Raw genomic sequence first — 13,199 nt, 5'->3', positions numbered from 1 at the left:
CTCCACCACCTCCACCGCTTCCTCCACTAGGAGCAGAGGAGCAGGAGCTGCCTCTGCCTCCACCACCGCCAGGAGCAGAGGAGCAGGAGCTGCCTCTGCCTCCGCCACCACCACCAACAGGAGCAGAGGAGCAGGAGCTGCCTCTGCCACTTCCAGGAGCAGAGGAGCAGGAGCTGCCTCCGCCACTGCCAGAAGCAGAACAGCAGGAGCTGTCTCTGCTTCCCGTACCTCCACCACAGGGAGTACGGTGGCCGGAGCCCCAGAAAGGGGAGCTGTCGGCCACGAAGAAGGAGGAGGAGGTCTGGAGACCACCAACCCCAGCAGCAGTTTCGCTGCCGGAGATCGTGGGGGAGGTCCGGAGACCTGCTCCCACTGCAGCAGTTTCGCTTCCGGAGATCGTGGGGGAGGTCCGGAGACCTGCTCCCACTGCAGCACTTGCGCTGCCGGAAGTACTGTGGTCGGAGCCCCACCAAGGGGAGCTACCGGCTACGAAGAAAGGGGGAGAGGTCAGGAGACCAGCATCCCCCGCAGCAATTTCGCTGCAGGATGTCAGCCGTGCCACTACCGGCAGGGGTGCTGACAGCATGGCCAGCCATGGGCCCACTGAAGCCTCCCTTCCCAGCCAGAGACTTTGTCCTGGACTGCTGGATTTTTAAGGGGGGAGGTGGCCGTTGAGGCCATGTGTGCTTTGCACAGGGGGGGGTATATGTGGCAATGTGCCCCGTCCCTGTGTGCATATTATGTGTTGTATGTTGCGTGCATGTTAATGTTGGTGTATAGATTGGTACACGGGATATAAACGGGTCTGTGTTTCACGTGTGATTTAAAAAGGTAGATTTGTATTTAGGCACGAGGAGGGCACAAATCACTTCACGTGCTGGTTAAATGTAATAATATGTGAGCACGGGGTTGCACAGAATTAATTCACGTGCTGGGATTCAAGTGAATAATTAATTAGTAATTGAATCCCAGCACAACAGTATATATAGATGCACGTTTCTTTCACTCGAGGTTGGGTGTTCGGTGAGTGGAGAACGGGATTGGAGACGGAGGTATTTGTGGAAAGTAATAATAGTTAAATCTGCTCACCGTGTTTTGTTCGTCTGTCTGTGCACTGTTTAGTTCGTTTTGTTTGTCTATTTATTTTGGCCTCAAGTGCCGTGCCCTGTGTTTTGTCTGTTCCAACCTTTTATTTTCTGTTCTGTTTATTAAATGCTGAGCGAAAGCATTCGCTCAGCTTCACCAAACCACACCTCTCTGTCTGTTTATTTCCTGCTTCTGGTCTGACGCCACCCACTCCGGTCGTCTTTGTGACAGTCAGTTTAATAGAATTAGCCACACAATAACAAGTTACTTTCCCATGATTACCTATGATTAGGCTAATTGAAAACAGTAAGACCACACAGGAAACCGTCCAATGCTGAAAGGGTCATCCAGCTGTTTCTCGCTGGTGCTTCACACAGCTGTGATGAAAAGAGAAAGTGCAAGCTGTTTTAAGTAGCATAACATTGTTTCATCATCTGAGCCTTCCTGTGGTGTGGGTCACCTCTACTCTGTGATAAAACATCACAGGAAAAACTGTTTCAGTTCATCGAGAATCCCTGCTTAGACATTGAGTTGGCAATTTTATTCTCAGCACTTAAAAAAAAACAAAAAAAAACATAATTGTTTGTATCTAGCTGTAATACCAATGTAAAATGGATTCAAAAACATGGTTTAATGCAGTGTGACTGGGCAGTACTAGCCTCTTTTGACTGACATAATAGGAGAGTAGCAGAGAGAGACACACATAGAACTAGGTTTTATTATCAGTGTTTATTGGACACTGTTTACCCCTCAAAGCAATATTTATGGTTCCACAGTTGGAATCTGTTAATGCATCCAATCTTGTCATGGGCTTCAACTTTATTGGCTTTCCTGAGCAAAACTAATAAATTGTATACACAGTGTTTGTGTACTGTCCAAAATAAATAGGAGACTGGACCTGTACAATTCCTTTAATGCTGATTTGTTGAATTTACAGAATTGAGTTTTGTATTATGACAGCCCTTCTGATTTATTTCATTATTTAATCCAGCATACAGTTTATGAAGAAAATTTATAAACTGTCATTAAAGAATGTCCAGATTTCAACAGTTAAATTTAATGGAGGCACGCTACTTTCATCACATGACTCAGTTACACTAACAATTCCAGTAACAGTAATAATCCCTCATTCATACACATTATAAGTGGTTAGCCAAATTTGTGTTAAAAAATGTATTAAATACCAAAGTAAAGAATTGATTGAAAAATGCACAGTACAGCAGCTGTAAATGTAAAATATAAATACATCATAGTATTGACATGTATCTAATCATATGATGTTTTTAGAAAAGAATGTGTCAAGAAGACCTTTAAGAGTAAAGACGCGGACTTCAGAGGATAGTCTGCGGTGGAGACACCCCCATTTGTCTGGCCAAAACAGTTCAGTGGCAGTGAGGGGCTACCTCCTTGGTGTTGGAGGAAGCGGCAGGAAAATGCACAATACACCTCTACAGCAGGACCAGAGAAATCATGAAATACAGAAGCTTGGTAAGTTATTTCCTAATACATAAGTTGATGAAAGGTACTTGGCTGACAAGGCTGACAACTTAAGATATATTCACACATGTGGTGGCAGATGTAGATAATGTAGAGTTCTGCTTTTTTGGTTCTGGTATAGAGCCTGAGGTGGGGAACACAATGACACATTACAAAATGCTCATAGGGGGTGTGTTGAAGAAGAATGCTGAATGAATGAGTAAAGTGAAGCTGAATGAATGAGTAAAGCAAAGCTGAATGAATGAATAAAACGAAGTTGAATGAATGAGATGAGTAAAACAAAGCTGAATGAATGAGTAAAACGAAGATGAATGAATGAGTAAAACAAAGCTGAATGAATGAGCAAAGTGAAGCTGAATGAATGAGTAAAATGAAGCTTAATGAATGAGTAAAATGAAGCTGAATGAGTAAAACAAAGCTGAATGATTGAGTAAAATGAAGCGGAATGAATGAGCCCAGGCTTCATATACTCCACTTTATATAGTCAAGTACTGTATATGGGCAATTTATTTATTGCAATAATTACCAAAATTTGGCACTATTTGTCAGCTAGATAAGAATGTGTAGCAGTTGGCATTATGACAGCCCTGTACATTATTGAAATAAATACTTACAGTTTTGTCTGTACATTGCTATAGTATATGCTACAGATATATTTCCTCTTTGTTTGTAGCTTCTGAGTCCGTGTATGTGGTATCGCTGCAGGCACAAAACGCACATGGACAGAGTCCTCCTTTTTATAAGGAAATCATGACAAAAAAGAAAGCTCCAGGTATGTGTAAAAACTGTGATGAGCTATTAGAGTGTAAGATTCAATATACTGTTCAAACTATTAACAGCTGGTACATTTTTAAATGAAGTACATATTTAAAAAACATAGATGATAAAATATTCTCTCTGGCTTTACTAATTAAATGGTCAATGACAGACAGTCATGGTTGAAAGTATTGTCTTTCAAGTTTGCCATCTGCTAGAATCTAGAGAAAATAACCATTAGAATTACTTTAAATCAATGCATCTCTTTAAAATGCTGATGATAGTATATAATTGTAATTCAATTGTAAAATAACATCTAGACACAAATAGAGGGAGTACTGAACAGATCGCTCTTAGTTGGCTTGCTTTAACCTGACTGAGGTGTCTAAAGATAGGTATGAAGGTAATGTTTTCTGTTTCAGGTTTAGGTTTTGAGAACTGTACTGGGTGAAAATGTATATGCAGGTAGTCTCTTTGATTGAAATAAAAATGTTAGAAAGTGCATGAAAATATATTTCAGTAGAGGTGAAAATAATGGGTAGGATGTGCCACTGCAAACCACTTTTTTATTTTATATTATGACCCCACCATCAACAGAGGAGTTTGGTTAAAAGGTGGTTCTAGAGTATAGGCAGAACTGCTTCTGTTGAAGCAAGCTTAAAAACCAAACCATTGTTGTTGTCTTCAGAACCTGATGAGCTGTATGAGCCTAAGGATATTACTGTTAGAGTAATGTCCCCTCAGTCGGTATTTGTCTCCTGGGTGGATCCTCCACATGAGAAACAAAAGAACAGAGACATCAGCTCAACCAGGTATGTCCACCGTCACTATACTCTTAAGAATGTGGTTTTAGAAGTGTGAAAGGGTAACGTGTTAGCCACAGGAAGGAGACCGAAACGTGATGGCTGCAGTTTAGTGCTGGAGCGCACTTTTATTAAAGCAAAATAAAAGGTTTAAACAAACAAAAATAATGATACAAACAAAAAGAAACCTGCACCCAAGCAACAGCTATCTCGGTGCAATTGCTGGAGTGCACCGCATGCTACTCTCAGCTTTTCTCCTAAACTACCTCCATGGTATGTGGCTGGGACTTCACTGATCAATTATTAAAGCAAGACCCAGCCACATTCCACCACATCCCTGCCTAACTTAAATACAAACTACACACTATTTACATGAAATGAATGTATTTTTTTTTATAATTTATAACAGATAAGTGGTGAAGTTTATTGCATATCTTATATGCCTGGCACATGTTTTGAAATCAGTTCCGATATTTTGCTTATGTTTTTGTAGGCACTACACCATTCGGTACAGAGAAAAAGGGGAGTCGGCCAGGTGGGATTACAAACATGCCACCCAAAGACGAGTGTTAGTGGACAAGCTTTCATCAGACAATATGTATGAATTTTCTGTTCGAATTTCACAGGGAGATAGGGATGGAAAATGGAGTGTTTCAGTCTTTCAGAGAACCCCAGAATCTGGTAAGTTTAGAGGAACTATAATCACAACTTTGACAATTTAGAGAAGTTACATTGACATATACAGTTTGCTTTTCATAGGTTCTGAGTTAAAATGACGAGAAAGCCACTTCCTCATCTGAAGATCACGGGCAAGCTTGTGAACCTAAGCAACAAATATTACCAAGCTACTGAACCCTGGAGGTGAGGCCCAGCCTGGTAAGTCCCATCCTGGACTACTGTTGCACCTGACCAGTAGGGGTCACTGAAGTGCAATAAGAGGAACGATGCCCAACTGATTTTCGGACAGCCCACAGTAGGCCAGAGTCCAATTTACCACACCCTGTGGGCACCCAGTCAACTGACCAATAGGGATCCTTGTGATTGCTTGTTCCAATTTATGGATGATCATTTTTTTCAGGTATTGAAGGGCTTTTGATTTATTTAATATTTATTTTTAATATTTTTGAAGGTTATGAGTCACATAAATGTCTGAATTAAATCAACTTTTCAAAATAAATCAAACACACTGAATACAGGTTTTAAAATTGTTCCATGTCTTAGGTACAAAAAAACATCTTATAAGAAGTAATAGTTAGGTAGAATTCAACTCTGTAAATGTGTAAAAACTGTATTTAGCTGCTGATAAATTCAAGAACGTTTTATTTGTCAATGATTTATAAAATGTGCAGTTCTGTGAATGGTTAAATCAGGTTTCACTGAATATCTGAAAAAGAAAATATCTAAAAGTCAACCTCTATTTTTTTCTGAATCTTCAGTTTTTTTTCCATAAGTAATTTCAATTTAAAGTTAGCAACATTTTACAAAACTGCTGTGTATGAGGTTTTTCGTGGTGGTAGGGGTTGTTGCTGGCATGTTGAGCTTTTTTCTAATTCATAAAATAGGTTTACTGACATTTTAATTTCAGAATTGCACCGATGGCAGTACAGTAAAATGCCAGGAGAATCTGAAAGCACTGTTTTTATACATAACCCTCCTTGTATGCTGTAGATTTTACCTTAACTTTGATCTTGGTTTTTGTTTTAATGATCTAAACAGTGGCAGATCTTAATACAATTCTATGTTAGTTTATTTGCGCTATTTGGACAGTACGCGTCTTACAGATGCAGTATACAGAAAACCTGTATTCCTTGCCTTACCTTTCATTTTAGTTCTTAATGGGCCTGCAATAATTCCGTTTTCATACAAAATGTTGATTAAGATTATTTAATGGCATTTGGCCAGCAACAACAAGGAAATTCCCTACAGTTTAATAACAATCATAATAATATTAAATATGGTAAGTGTCATTTCATAATATATAGCAACTACAGGTAACTTCGTAATGTGCAGTGATGCATGGCCAGCACTGTTCTATTTTTATGTGTTTATATACATTTTAAAACCCAGTAAAATGTGACACATGAAGCTCACTGAGCTGTTTAACACAGTCATGTTTTAAATGATTTAAAGATGTTATTAACTTAACAAACTATGCATAAAAGGTACCAAAGATGGTGGTTTACACTGCACTGACAGTGACCTGCTACTGAACCCTACTATAACGTCCAGCTCCTAGTGCATTGTGGAAACAGGTGTGTCTTGTTCAGTGGTGACGGTTTCTGTAATTTGGTAATTAACAGGTCCTGGATTAGCAGGTTGGTTGCTTGTCACAATATATTCCACACATCTGCAGAATTGATCTGTCATGACCTGCTTCCAAACAGTTTTCTGATTTTTTGATGGTGGTTTACTGAAAATTATGCCGTTCCAGGAACACCAGAGAGACCGTCTTGATAAACACATTGGTCAATGCAGCCTTTGTGCTGAGGGACCAGAACAGCCACCCACTATCTTGCCTCTAGTAAAGTCACTGGGTGATGGTTACACAAAACTCTGAGTTTTAAAGACAAACAGTTTGCTTATGACTTTGTATTGCATTGTATTGTACAGCTCCCACAGGTTCACCTGAAAACTTTGAAGTACAGCCACTGAAAGGGAAAGGGACGTCTGTCACTGCAACATGGGAGCCACCTGCAGACACAAATGGAAAAATTAGAGGTAGGTGAATAAAGCATGGACCAGTACTTACAACAAAATGAAATGATCAGGAAAATAACAGTGAATTATTGGCTATGTTGTTATTGTATGAAGTGCCATTCTGAGAATCACATGATTGTGTGCTACAGAAATGTGTAATTATCTGTAAATAGTGACTGCAGTTAATGTACCTGCATGTTAAAGTGTGTCCCATTAATCTTGTCCTGGTTATGTACATTGTTGGTTTAATATTCATATTTAATATAATACAAGTATTTAAATAAAAAAAATATATAATAAAATAAATAATAAGTGTCAGTTTATGGATTTTTTAGAGGATCCTTGTATAATAAGATTAAACAATAACCTATGATCCTACAGTTATAAGGGTGTTCAAGTCTCGAATTACTGGATATTACATTATTTTAAAAATGCCTTATGTTTGAGGGAGTTACTGCAAACCATAAATCTAATAATTATAGTCCCAACCACAATTCTAGAATGGTCACAATAGATTAGTTGTTTAAAATTGTTTAAAATCAAAACCACAGTGCACTGTAGATTTTGATCTTTTCAGTTTTAATATACTTTATCTTAATTACTCTAACCCCTGATAGCTGATTTCATTTCAATTTATTTTTCCACATGATGTCATTATATACAGATTACACCGTGTAACAATTTTTTTTTTTTTTTGGTTCCTGGGTAGTAAGTGTTATTTCCTAATTGCTTATGCCTCAAAAGTATAGAAAATGGCTATTATTCCCCACAGACTTTGCTTTTGTGACCAGGACAGTGATATTTTGAAATTTACCTATTTCCAATGAGAAAATGGGCGAATTTGTGTCTTTTCGTTCACATAAAGTCAGAAAAAAACAACATATGAATCCAAATTAACATGTATTTATACTAAAGTAATACAAAAATGACTACAAAAGATTTAGAAGTGAGTAGTTTTTTGAGATTTACGATTATACTGTAAATCACTTTCACGAATCAGCCCCCAAATGTAGTCTCCCATCATGTTCTCGTTATACTGTCCTTGGTAGCGGCCTTCAAAGTCCAGTATATCCTGGTGGAAGCGATCGCCTTGCCCCTCCGAGTACGCTCCCATGTTCTCCTTGAATTTATCAAGATGAGAATCAAGGATATGGACTTTGAGGGACATCCTACAGCCCATTGTGCCGTAGTTCTTCACCAGAGTCTCAACCAGCTCCACATAGTTTTCGGCCTTGTGATTGCCCAGGAAGCCCTGAACCACTGCGACAAAGCTGTTCCAAGCCGCTTTCTCCTTACTAGTGAGCTTCTTGAGGAATTCATTGCACTCCAGGATCTTCTTTATCTGTGGTCCGACGAAGACACCGGCTTTGACCTTTGCCTCAGACAGCTTAGGGAAGAAGTCTTGAAGGTACTTGAAGGCTGCCGACTCCTTATCTAGAGCTCTGACAAATTGTTTCATAAGGCCCAATTTGATGTGCAGTGGTGGCATCAGCACCTTCCGGGGGTCCCAGCCGTACTCATCATACTTCAAGGCGTCCAGCAAGGTCTTGATGCTGTTGTAATCCTCTTTGAGGTGCACCGAGTGAGCCAGGGGAAGAGATGGGTACTTGTTACCATTATGGAGCAGCACGGCTTTGAGGCTCCTGAATGAGCTGTCAATGAAGGACAGTATAACGAAAACATGATGGGAGACTACATTTGGGGGCTGATTCGTGAAAGTGATTTACAGTATAATCGTAAATCTCGAAAAACTACTCACTTCTAAATCTTTTGTAGTCATTTTTGTATTACTTTAGTATAAATACATATTAATTTGGATTCATATGTTGTTTTTTTTCTGACTTTATGTGAACGAAAAGACACAAATTCGCCCGTTTTCTCATTGGAAATAGGTAAATTTCAAAATATCACTCTTGGTCACAAAAGCAAAGTTTGTGGGGAATAATAGCCATTTCCTATACTTTTGAGGCATAAGCAATTAGGAAATAACACTTACTACCCAGGAACAAAAATTGTGTTACATAGTGTTATTTAAAGGGTATTGTTTCAGTTTTCTAGAATAATGTCTAGTGACATTATTTTATACAGTATATGCAAGATAATTTAAGGTGACATTTCCTGCCACTGGATTCAGCGGACTTCAGACTGTTAATATGCATCGGACAAACACATTGAACAGGTGTACATCTCTTTAAGCATGTCAGAGTCAACCTATATCTTTTGCACAAGTATACAAAATGCTACTTATGTGAATTATGCCTAGTGTTTAATATGTTTTTTTTTTCAATTTTCAAACATATTGTATTGGAGGAAACTTTTCAAGAATGGTTTGTATGGGTTAACAGAATATAAAACATGAATTGTATTGATTGGGGCTTTTTAATTATTTGAACATCATTTTCTCATAGTTGGGTTCAAATTTTGCCAGCTTACAACATTTCTTATACTAGATTGTATCGGTTGACATGCATTGCTAATTTATACTGTTAGTAATGCACACTCTAATTCATCCTACTCATACAGTATACTGCCAAATCATTTCAGAATACATTCTTTCATATGCCCCGGCTCTCAAACCATTTGGAGCAAAGTCCATTACCTATCGTGGGGATACTACCTCTGCTATAATTGAAGGTCTGCAGCCTGGGGACCGGTATATTTTCAAAATTCGTGCAGCAAACAGGAGAGGACAAGGTCCACAGTCTAAAGCCTTCAGTGTCAATATGCCAACAAGTAAGCATTAGACCTGCTTTCTATAACTTCAGAATTTCTAATTGTTTCATATAACATCTTTATTGCATTTCTTGGCTGCATCAGTACAACACAACTAATGCTGATACAATGAACTCCAGGAATTATTTCCAGCTTATGTCCTGAAGTAAATTATTTGACTGGTAATTTTAATGTAGTATTGAACCTTCCCCATTTTCTATGTAAGTCTATTTTTTAGTTTGTGACACATGCAAAAAAAATTAATGCATGTCTGTAAATTAAGTAACTCTTTGGACTACCCATTTAGTATTATTCACATTTTTTTAAAAGTTGTCTTGTGTGGTTCAGTGCTTGCTCTGTTGCTGTCACCCTTCTCAGTTTTCTTATAGCAGTACTGCATACTGAATGTTTAATACATTTTTTTTATTCCTATGATGGTATAGTTCAATTAAGTGCATTGTAAGCTTAACAATGTCCCCTTTTTTGTCAGCTAGTACTGTTGCATCAACTTCACATCAGCAATCCAAGAGTTCTGATTTTAGCAAGAATGACCAGAGCTCTGTATCACCTTCTAGGACATCTTTAACATCTTCATCCAAGTTGCCTTCATCTCATTCTACCTCCAACATTCAAAAGCGTCCCGCTTCCAAAACACCAAACAGGTTTTCACATGAAGCTCTTAGTGATAGGTCAGAATTGGAGACAGATCTTCAGTCTACTGAGGAACCAGATGAGTCTGAACTATATCCTTCTGAACCTGTTCCTCCCTCGCCATCGAAAGCCACCACCTTGAACTCAAGGAGAAAAACTCGTCCTCTTTCCCAGACAAGATCATACCACAGTATATTCTCTTCTATTAGATCGCCTGTTAGGATTGGCCAATCAGCCATCAAACAAAGACCAGACACAACTACATCATCTCCCCATTTTAAAGACAATGAGACCAAAGATTTAAGTGGCAGACAACATACTTCCTCTTCAAGACAGACAGATTTGAATGAGGATTTAGAGGAGGAACTTGATGAAGATACTGAGGAGAAACACGAGGAAGTTGTAAGACAAAAAAATCCAGTTCATTCAAAGGCGAAGGATGATGGACACAGTGATTTTGCAAATAAAAAACATTCTAGTTTTGTTCCTGATAAAAGTCAAAATCATAAAACTGGTTCCTCATCAAAAGTTCCAGAAACATCTTCTGGGTCATCCCAGCCCCAATTCTCCAGAACATCAGGAAATAGATCAGTGATTTCTGTTCAAAAGCCTCACATGTTTCCTAATTCAGAGACCAGTAAGCCAAGACGACCAATATCCTTTTCCAACAGGAAATCTGTATCACCCTCATTGGTTACTCATTCTTCCTCTTCAGGTGTGCCCTCTTCCACCTTATCTGGCAATAAGGAGTCGGCTGCTTTAAAGAATGAACATTCAGCTCGTAGCTTTCCTAAAAAAAAGGAAACAAACCTTGATTTGAAAAGTGTCTCAGCTTCCTCTTCTTCCAAACCCACAGTATTTAAATCAGGGACTCGTCCTTCTTCTTCAATGTTGACTTCAGGAGGGGCACGGTTACCTGTTTCATCCAACCGTCATTCAAGTACTAATGGCCGCAGAACAGCAGGAACTGGTTCTACCGATTCTTCAAGTTCTGTCCATCAAAAAGGTGTACCAGATCAACCAGGATCTAGCAGGGTAGTAGATGGTCAGCCAAAACCTGGTACTTCTTTAGTCAAATCTAAGTCTATTCTGCCCACAATAGCTCAGCCATCATCTAGACAGCAGTCATCTAAACCACAGGATGATGATTATGATTATGAAAGTAGTGAGACAGAAGTTGAGGTGGTGAAACCAGCTATCTCTTCAACATCAAACCATGCTTTGTCATACTTACCTTCGTCTGCTGTTCCTAAAGGGAGTCCCCAAAACTCATACCTTGGAGTTAGCAGCAGCAAAGAAATTGATGATTCTGTTAATAAGCACAGTTTATCCCCATCATCTCGGGTTAACCCTTCTTCAACCAAATTAGTTCCTTCTGGGCGTAGTCGTTCATCTTTTATAACAAACCATAACCACAGGTTCAGTGTGCCCAGACAGGAAACAAAACTAAGTTTACTTTCTACCCAACAAAACATAGCAACCCCTTCAGCACGGTCTAGTGGTTCACAGTCACTAACACCAAAACACACACAATCAGGTTCTGATGTTTCTCTAGACCAAGAGACTGATGAAAAAGAAAAAAGACCCATTTCTTCATCACCTTCAAAATACGGCCATGGATCATCAGGCTCTTCTCAATCCTCTTTGCCAAACCACCATTCAGTTTCAAGTGGCTCCAGAAAGCCTGATACCTCTTCACACTTTAGTACTTCACCCTCATCTAATCAAGGAGGTTCACGCACACATACTCCCAGTCTATCAGAGTCTGGATCAGAGGATGATGACTATGACTATGAATATTATGGAAGTAAAGAGTTGTATGATAAAGTTGATAAACTTAATTCAGCTTCTGTGTTATTGAAATCTGTGGCACCGGAGCCAAGTACCTCATCTTCAGTTAAACAGACAAGCTCTAGCATTACTGGGGACAGAGAGGAAGATGATGCAGACAGTAAATCAAGTTCCCCTTATGTGCATTCATCCTCACAGCTGCCTACTTCACGCTCAAATGGAAGGTCCCATTCCCCTCAACTAACAAACCGTCAATTTGGCTCTCGGATTTCCAGCAGGGTGCTACCATCTCAAAACATAAAGCTGGGTCAGTCTTCTGTCTCGTCAAACTCCCCTTCTACCAGTGCTTCTCAGTCTGCTTCATCTACAGATAGAGGCACTTCCCGGGTTCCTTCTTCTCAATTGCCTCGTTCCTCCTCCAGGCAGACCTCTTTTTCCTCTCTACCATCTTTGAATTCATCTCGGCAACCAATACAAGGGACAAGGGCCCGATACCCTGGCCGAGCCGATATTGCTACACGAGAGAAAAGACCTGGCACATTTGTGAAACCCAGTTATGAACAAGGTAATATGTTTGTTATTTTTGTAAGCAGATAAGATATAACACATAAATACAGTAATCCGTCGTGTATCCACCCGTCACATATCCGCCCTAACCGTTTATCCACCATGATCAATCTCTTCAGCAGTATTAGTTTATTATTAAACACTGAAGATTTGTTCAGAGATTGTAGATCCTACTAATGTTTTTGTACACTGTGTTGTATGTGCTCCATGCACAACCATTGTTGGTAGTGTCATGTGAGCTGTTCAGTGTGTTGATATGTAAATATTTATAAATCCTGTTCGTCTGCGGGGCGTATCAACTTCAGCTTCCATCTCGATCTCCTGCCTGTCCTACCTACCTGTCCCTCAGCACTTCAAATTTTCTAAAAAATATTCATTAATCTGAATAAGGACGTTTGGCACGAGCGATATTCCATGCCATACAAAACTCGCTTGAGTCGTTACATCTCGCTTCTTTACCGAGCGCAGAAGGAGCATCCGCTGACTGCCGAGTCGTGCTTTTAAATAGGCTAGTTTTGTTTCTCCTCAAGTCTGATCCAGGAGGATATTCAGAAGAAATTTTTTTGCGATCTGAGGTTGCCCGCCTAGTGTATAAGCGATTTGTTGCAGATGAGACACAGATGTTTATCATTGTTTTCA

General features: G+C 39.4%; 1 protein-coding gene across 1 annotated transcript in view; it reads left to right on the top strand.

Annotated features, from left to right (window-relative positions):
- The window catches only part of LOC117402185 (fibronectin type III domain-containing protein 1-like), a 62,879-nt gene that overhangs the window by 18,001 nt on the left and 31,679 nt on the right, over positions 1–13,199 (top strand). The window contains exons 2-8 of the mRNA XM_034003089.3: positions 2,374–2,574; positions 3,257–3,355; positions 4,028–4,151; positions 4,636–4,823; positions 6,753–6,860; positions 9,384–9,572; positions 10,042–12,558. Of these exons, the coding sequence (XP_033858980.3) occupies positions 2,374–2,574; positions 3,257–3,355; positions 4,028–4,151; positions 4,636–4,823; positions 6,753–6,860; positions 9,384–9,572; positions 10,042–12,558 (3,426 nt within the window). The remainder of the gene's footprint in view (positions 1–2,373; positions 2,575–3,256; positions 3,356–4,027; positions 4,152–4,635; positions 4,824–6,752; positions 6,861–9,383; positions 9,573–10,041; positions 12,559–13,199) is intronic.

Source organism: Acipenser ruthenus, chromosome 5 (genome assembly GCF_902713425.1).
Source record: "Acipenser ruthenus chromosome 5, fAciRut3.2 maternal haplotype, whole genome shotgun sequence".
NCBI classification, from domain to species: domain Eukaryota; kingdom Metazoa; phylum Chordata; class Actinopteri; order Acipenseriformes; family Acipenseridae; genus Acipenser; species Acipenser ruthenus.
This window is presented reverse-complemented; position numbering and strand designations above follow the sequence as displayed.